The 7,495-nt window shown below is 59.9% G+C and overlaps 1 protein-coding gene across 1 annotated transcript in view; it reads left to right on the top strand.

Annotated features, from left to right (window-relative positions):
- Positions 1-356: 356 nt before the first annotated feature.
- The window catches only part of SLC25A11 (solute carrier family 25 member 11), a 13,247-nt gene continuing 6,108 nt past the window's right edge, over positions 357-7,495 (top strand). Inside the window, exons 1-7 of the mRNA XM_032776618.2 lie at positions 357-433; positions 2,917-3,069; positions 3,750-3,956; positions 4,142-4,232; positions 5,557-5,647; positions 6,304-6,403; positions 6,911-6,962. Of these exons, the coding sequence (XP_032632509.1) occupies positions 357-433; positions 2,917-3,069; positions 3,750-3,956; positions 4,142-4,232; positions 5,557-5,647; positions 6,304-6,403; positions 6,911-6,962 (771 nt within the window). The remainder of the gene's footprint in view (positions 434-2,916; positions 3,070-3,749; positions 3,957-4,141; positions 4,233-5,556; positions 5,648-6,303; positions 6,404-6,910; positions 6,963-7,495) is intronic.

Here is a 7,495-nt window from a genome sequence, read left to right as displayed (position 1 = left end):
GGTATTAGTTCTGGGGGGTGGAGTATTTATCCACCCCCCTCCCCGTCCCCCGAAGTATTTATTGCTGGCCTCTCCCCCTCCTCAGAGGTCCCGCGCGCCCGCAACGGCAACGCCAACGGCCGTTCCCGCCAAAAGCGGCTGCCCCGCCACCACGCGCGCAAACCCCTGAGGGGGGAGGGTCGGGTCCCCCTGCGCGCGCATCTTCTCCCCCTCCGAGCCCTGGTGGCTGCGCGCGCAGCCCGCCTGGCCCCGCCCCATCAGCGCGGGTGGGGCGCGCGCCAGCGGGCTCGCTCGTCCGCTCCAGTTCCCGGCGCCGAGTCCACCTGGTGCCGGCCCGGCCCGGCTGGATCCCGCCGATGGCGGCGGCTGGGGCCCGAGCGGGCCCCAAAACCTCACCCTCAAGAAACGAGGTTCCTGTTCGGGGCCTGGCCGGGTGAGACCTAGAGCGCGCCCCTCCCCCACCCCGCAGCGCGACCCTGCCCCCAGTGACCACTCCCCACCCCCTCAGCTCCCCTCCTACATGACCCTCCCCCACCCTCAGCCCTCTCCCCTCGTCAGCGCGACAACGACCCCCCTCCCCCAGTGGACAACCCATGCCCCCACCCCCTCAGCGCCCCTCCCCCAAGGACCCTCCCCCACCCCTCCAGCACCCCTCCCCCAGTGTGACCCGTCCCCCACCTCCTCACGTGACCCCGGCCCTAGTGAACTCTCCCCAACCCCTCAGAGCCCCTGCCGTTACCCTCCTCAATGATGCCTCCCCCACCCCTCAGACGTGAACCCTGACCCAGCCCTGCCCACCTCCCATGTGAACCCTGACCCAGTAGGACGCAGCACCCCAGCGTGAGCTCCCCCTGCCCTCAGCGTGACCCCCTCCCCAAGCCCCTCCTTGCTCCCTCAGAGCCTCCTCCATCTCCATCTCTCCCCGTTCCCCAAGAGACAACCTTTTCCAGCCCTGAAACTCCCTTGTGACCTCCCACAACCCCTCCTCCACCCCACCGAGGAAGGGCCCCCACTACAGCCCAATCCCTCACACCATCAAGAACCCCTCCAGTGTGCTCAAGCTGGGGAATGGACCCGCTGGAAGCTCAGACTTCCCCTGCTGGGACTGGGGGGTGCTCCCTAGCCCCCAGGGACACAGGACCTCTGGGAGGAAGAGTGGGGCTGTGGGCAGAGCAGGGGGAGGCTGGGAGCTAGGACTCCCTTTGCGTTCTCTCCCACTCTGGAGGGGAGTGGGGGCTGGTGGTCAGGCAGGGGGCTGGAGCCAGGACTCCCTGGGTTTCTCACCTGGCTCTGGAGGGAGTGGGACTCGGGTGTCAGAGTCAGGGGGGGCAGGGAGCCAGACTCCCTGGGTTCTCTCCCCAAGCTCTGAAGAGGAAGGTGGGCTGTGGTAGTGAGCTAGAGGGGGCTGGAGCAGGACTCCTGTTCACTCCCCGGCTTTCGGGAGGGGAGTGGGGCTGTCGGGTCCAGAGCAGGGGAGTGGGAAACCAGGACCCTCGGTCCTCCCTGGCTCTGGGAGGGAGTGGGGGCTGTGGTAAGAGCGGGGGCTGGAGCCAGGACTCCTGGGTTCCTCCCCGCTCTGGAGGGGAGTGGGGCTGGGATTAGAGCATGAGGGGCAGGGAGCAGGACCTCCTGGGTTTTTCTCACCACGGCTCTTGAGGGGAGTCGGGGCTGGGGTTTAGAGCAGGGGGCTGGGAGCCAGGACTGCCTGGTCGTCATCTCTGGCTATGGAGGGGAGGGGGGCTGGGTGGTCAGAACAGGGGGGCTGGGGCCAGACTCCTGGGTTCCTCCCCGGCTCTGGGAGGGGAGTGGGGGTCTGGTGGGTTAGTGCATTGTCGGGGGGCTGGGAACCAGGACTCCTGCGTTCTCTCCCTGGCTCTGGGAGGGGAGTGGGGGCTGGTGGGTCAGAGCAGGGAGGCTGGGAGCCAGGACTCCTAGGTTCTTTGCCCAGGACTTGGCACACTGGTGCAGCATGGGGATTACGTGTGTAGCAAACCTGGTGTTGGGTCTTTGGTGGCCAAAAATGTTAATCCACTTGTTGCAGCCTGAGGGTTTCCTTGGGCAGGAGGGGCAGGGATTTCACCTGAGCAGGGGGGTTGAGAGAGAGAGAATGTGTCCCCCGCCCCCATAAGCTGCTGTTTCTCTCACTCTTAATCCTCATCAGAACATGCCTAGCAAATGTCCTCTTAGTATCTGGCCGCCTGGGACCCTTGCACCTCTAGGGAGCAGCTTGCGGGGGGACTGGCCGGCTGCAGGAGGATACAGGGTCTCTTCCCTCTTGGGAATGGCGACCAGCTGGCCCAGGGGAATCAGAGAACAGGCTTCAATAGGGCAGTGGTGAGAGTTTTCTAACCCGTGGATCTGAGGGGGCCCCTTTGTGCTATCCCTGGTAAATCAGTCTGGCTTGTCCAGAGCAAGCGAGACGAGTGTTTTCACTGATCTTAGTAACTGCTGGGCCAGCTTCCTAAATCTCCTCTCGAAATCGGGGATTGTGGCGTCGATAAACAAGCACCATCTCCTCCCCCCCTTCCGCGTGGGTCAGAGTCCGAAGCGGAGTGCATGTCGGAGAGTTATTTGGTTGTCTGACTTTTGGCCCTGATGCTTTGAAGGCTGGGGCCGGCTGGCCAGCTGCAGCAGTCGCTTCCTGGCAAGCTGGCTAGTCCCACTTATGGATAGACCGCCCTGTGTTTGTAGTGGGTAGAGCTAGAGGCTAGTGGAGCGGACTGGCTGTCGGGGCGCCTGGGTCCCCTGTGAGAAATGGAGGAGAATATTTCCCCAAAGCTTCGGCTGTCAGCTCTTCATGGGGGTCCTGAGCCATGATCCCAACACAGATGATCACTTCAGATCCTTGTTAACGGCGCCGGGTAGGCTGGTCTCCTCTGTTTTGTCCTTTGTAAAATACTCTCTGTGGCTCTGCAGCATGGGGGCGACCGTCTTCGTGCAGCCCCTCGACTTGGTGAAGAACCGCATGCAGCTGAGCGGGGAAGGGGCCAAGACCAAAGAATACAAAACCAGCTTTCACGCTGTCAGGAGCATCCTCAGGAAGGAAGGCATCCGTGGCATCTACACTGGGTATGAGGGGGCAGGGATGGGTGATTGGGGGGCGCCTTCGCGAGGCCTCCTTTGTTCTGACACAGGGGGGTGAGGAACGGGACATGGGGCCATTCCCCTCTATGGGGGGATCAGCCCCAGGGTGGGAGGTTGGCTGGCTCAGGGAGGTGGGGAAGGGGACGCAGGGCCTCTCCACTGTAGGGGGTGCTGCCTCGGATCTGGCCCCATGGTGGTGGGAACACAGGGCCTTTGCCCACCGGGGGCTGCCAGTTCTGATCCGTCCCCAAGGCAGGGGACAGGCAGCTTTGTGGGGGGGCTGGGAATGGGACATGAGGCCTTTCCCCTCTAGGGTACACATTGTACCACAGCGCAGCTCTGTAGTGACCAGGATCATTGCCTGCAGCAGGCGCTGACTGGCCCTGTGAGAAACAGGTTGAGCCCGGCATGGGTACAGTGTTAATGTCTGTCAGTTCTGCTCCCCTGGGGTAAAGCAGGGTGCTCGTGAGGACCAGGGCACGCGTGGTGCTGGCAGGCAGCCAGGAGACCCGTGTCTTATGTCGCTGGAGTGTCCGGCCTTTCCCCGGCTTCAGGCCCTGTGAGCAAACGCACCCAATTCTCATGGTTGCTGCAGAGCTGGACCCGGGCCGAGAACCCAGGCGTCCAGCAGCCACGCAGGCCCATAACCCTTCCCCCCTTGCCAGGCTGTCGGCAGGGCTTCTGAGACAGGCAACCTACACCACCACCCGTCTGGGCATCTACACCATCCTCTTTGAGAAGCTCACCAAGGCGGACGGCACGCCGCCCAACTTCTTCATGAAGGCAGGGATTGGCATGACGGCGGGGGCCACCGGGGCCTTTGTGGGGACGCCGGCTGAGGTGGCGCTCATCAGGATGACGGCGGATGGCAGGTGAGCGGGGTTGAACTGCGTGTGATGCGGTAATGCTGCTGTGTCCTCGCCTGGCGGCTGTGCCACTAGTCCCCATGAGAAACCTGGTGTCCCCAGGCTGCTGCTGCAACCCACTAGGCCATGCTCCGAGGGGGTCTGTGCCTCTGAACTGCCCCCTTGCTCCCCTCCTCTGTTCCTGTTCCCAGGCTGCCCCCCGACCAGAGGAGAGGCTACACCAATGTCTTCAACGCGCTGCTGAGGATAACCCGCGAAGAGGGCGTGCTGACACTCTGGCGGGTACGGCGCTCGTTAGAGGGCTAGGCCCGGCGGCAGATGCACCCAGGAGAATTTGTTTGGGAGGTGGGGGGCAGCTGGGTTTGTGGAATCAGCCTGGGACTGGTTCCCCCCCAGGATACCACTGAGCCCGCCTGACCCACCAGCCTGGGCTCCCGCTCACCCTGTGACTTTCACCAGCATTCACACAGGTAGGGACACACCCAGCTGCAGAAGCATCCACAGACACTGAGATCAGCTCTGGGTGGGAAGGCTTCAGCTAAGGGACTGCCCAGTTACTCAAACGATAGCGTCTTGCACTGCACAGGGAACTGCACAGCATCAGCTCATGGAATTCACCACCTCCCTCACTGGGGAGGGGAACATACGCAGCTTCTTGCCTCCTGTTGTGACTTCCACACACTGGTTTTAGGCAAAACAAAAATAAGTTTATTAACTACAGATGATGGAGTTTAAGTGATTATAAGGGATGGCAAAGAGATCACAGCAGATTATCTTGTTTTTGTTTATTTACTATCTAAACAACATGCTAAAGAAATCAGGTATGTTTAGCAAATGCAGTTTTAGGCAGATTGCAGAGATTCTTGAAGGCAAGCTGCACTTGCTTGCAGCTGAAGACTCCAGGAATTTCTTTCACAGGCTAGAAATTCCTCTCACCTGGGTCCATCCCTTCTCTCCAGTCCAGGCTTTGTTTCTCAGGTGTTTCCATGCATCTCCTTTGGATGGGGAGTCAGTGAAGAAGAACCAGGATGATGCCACTCCCCTGCCTTAAATAGCTTTTGCTTAGGGCAGGAACCCCTTTTTTTCAAGCTTGGTTCCCACCCCCCTCAGTGGAAAAATACTGGCGTTCCAAGGGGAGATTAGCATCTTCTAAGACCTTTTGTGGTCCCTAATGGTCCGTTGACTTGTTCCCAGCCAGCCATCGTGCCCAATTGAATTCTGTCAAGTGGGCGTTCCCCAGGTGCAAACATATTTGTAATAGATACATTAACAATATTCTTAACTTCAGATACCCAAATGATACATGCATGCAAATAGGATAATCGTATTCAGTGAATCATAACTGTTTCAATGACACCTTACAGGACGTATCTTGCACAAGATATATGGTAGTTATGCCATAATCCTATCATAATATTCCTGTGGGGCGTAATGCCACAGAGCCTATGGGCAAACACGTTCAGGGGGCCGACGGGGTGTTAGTCTGTGGTAGGCATCTGCTTCTCATGCAAGGCAAGTGCTTAGATTCCCCATCCTCATGTCTGCATGGTGTTTCCTGTGTCCCATCCCACCCCCGTTAACTCCCTCTCCTCTCTCTGCCTCACAGGGCTGTGTCCCCACCATGGCCAGAGCGGTGGTCGTGAACGCTGCCCAGTTAGCCTCCTACTCGCAGTCCAAGCAGTTCCTGCTGGGCTCCGGTAAGTCCCAGTCATGCTGTGTCTGACATAAAATGCAGGGCTGAGGGATAGCACCACACTCCAGCCGGGTTCCAGTTACTCGGGCTGACCAACATGCCGGTGTTAGGATTGGGGCAGCTCCCGTGCTAGCCAGTCCTGACTGCCCCCCAGGAGGTAGTGAAGTGTTACTCACATTGGACAGAAGCACAGAGAGGGGACGGGGTGGCTTCCCACTATTTCAGTGGAAGAGCTGGGGAGAGAACCCAGGAGTCCTGGCTCCCAGCCCCCCTGCTCTAACCCACCAGCCCCCACTCCCCTCCCAGAGCCAGGGAGAGAACCCAGCAGTCCTGGCTCCCAGCCCCCCCTGCACTGACCCACCAGCCCCCACTCCCCTCCCAGAGCCGGGGAGAGAACCCAGGAGTCCTGGCTCCCAGCCCCCCTGCTCTAACCCCAGCCCCCACTCCCCTCCCAGAGCCGGGGAGAGAACCCAGGAGTCCTGGCTCGCAGCCCCCCTGCTCTAACCCACCAGCCCCCACTCCCCTCTCAGAGCCAGGGAGAGAACTCAGGAGTCCTGGCTCCTAGAACCCTGCTCTAACCCTCAGTGAGATGGGTGCTTGAATGGCTTAGCTCTGACCTCAGGGGGGGGTCCTAAAATCTTCCCCCTCTCTCCTCTCCAGGTTATTTCCGAGATAACATCTTCTGCCATTTCTGTGCCAGTATGATCAGCGGGCTGGTGACCACTGCTGCTTCGATGCCAGTGGATATTGCCAAGACCAGGCGAGTGGCAGGAGCGCTGGGTGTGCCCTCGGCAGAGGCCAGGATGGTTGTGGGGGGGCACGGAGATGGGTCAGGAATAGGGAGCAGAGGGTTGTGGAGCTGGTGGAATCCACCCCTGCTCCATCATTCCTGCCTTGTGGGTATTTTGTGAGCTGAGTTGGTGAGTTCTGCCCATCACCACGGGAGGGAATCACCCCATGTCAGCAGCTAACAGGCCACGGGATTTGAACCCTTCCCCACCCCCCTGGGGCAGGGGTGCACACGTAGGGAGCATTACCCAGAGTGCACCTATTCGGGGGGCCAGTCTCATAAAGACTTGACCTTGCTTGGCTTGCAAGGATCCCAGGGCAAAGCTGGTCTGGGCTGCAAGCTACCCTGTGTCCCAGATCCACCCTTGATCCCCTAGCTACGTGGAAACTGATCTCGATGTCTAAATAAGTGGCGGTCACCTGCTGAGTGCCTGCTGCTGGCTTAAAGCTTCCTCCCCCCTTTCCTCCGGGCACGCAGGATTCAGAACATGCGGACGATTGCCGGGAAGCCAGAGTACAAGAACGGTCTGGTAAGTGACAGCTGGAGACAGGGGATGTGCTGGGATCCACCGTCTTGTGCCCTTGGTCGCACTTGGGGGGTTGGGTTCCTGCTCCCTGTGTCCAGAGGGCGGGTTCACGCTGCCACTCCGTGGGGCAGGTTTCTATTGACAGCGTGGCTGTGCTACCCTCCCGGCCGTGGGGAAATGGACAGGAGCTGCCAGTTTGGGGGCGAGGTGGATGATCAGCTGTCAGTGAGCTCCCAGGGCGACACTGTGACCAACAGGGCCAATGCCATCCTGCGCTGCATAAGCGGGAATCTCGCATAGGGGCAGAGAGGCGATTTCACTGCCAGATTGGGCCCTGCTGGGGCCAACAGTGCCAGCCGGAGGGCAATTATAGACTCATAGGACAGAAGGGACCAATATGATCATCTAGTCTGACCTCCTGCACAAAGCAGACCACAGAACCCTACCCATTCACTTCTATAACAAACCCCTAACCTATGTCTTAGTTATTGAAGTCTTCAAATTGTGGTTTGAAGACCTCAAGCTGCAGAGAATCC

The sequence above is a fragment of the Chelonoidis abingdonii genome, chromosome 11 (genome assembly GCF_003597395.2).
Source record: "Chelonoidis abingdonii isolate Lonesome George chromosome 11, CheloAbing_2.0, whole genome shotgun sequence".
Classification (NCBI taxonomy): Eukaryota; Metazoa; Chordata; order Testudines; family Testudinidae; genus Chelonoidis; species Chelonoidis abingdonii.
This window is presented reverse-complemented; position numbering and strand designations above follow the sequence as displayed.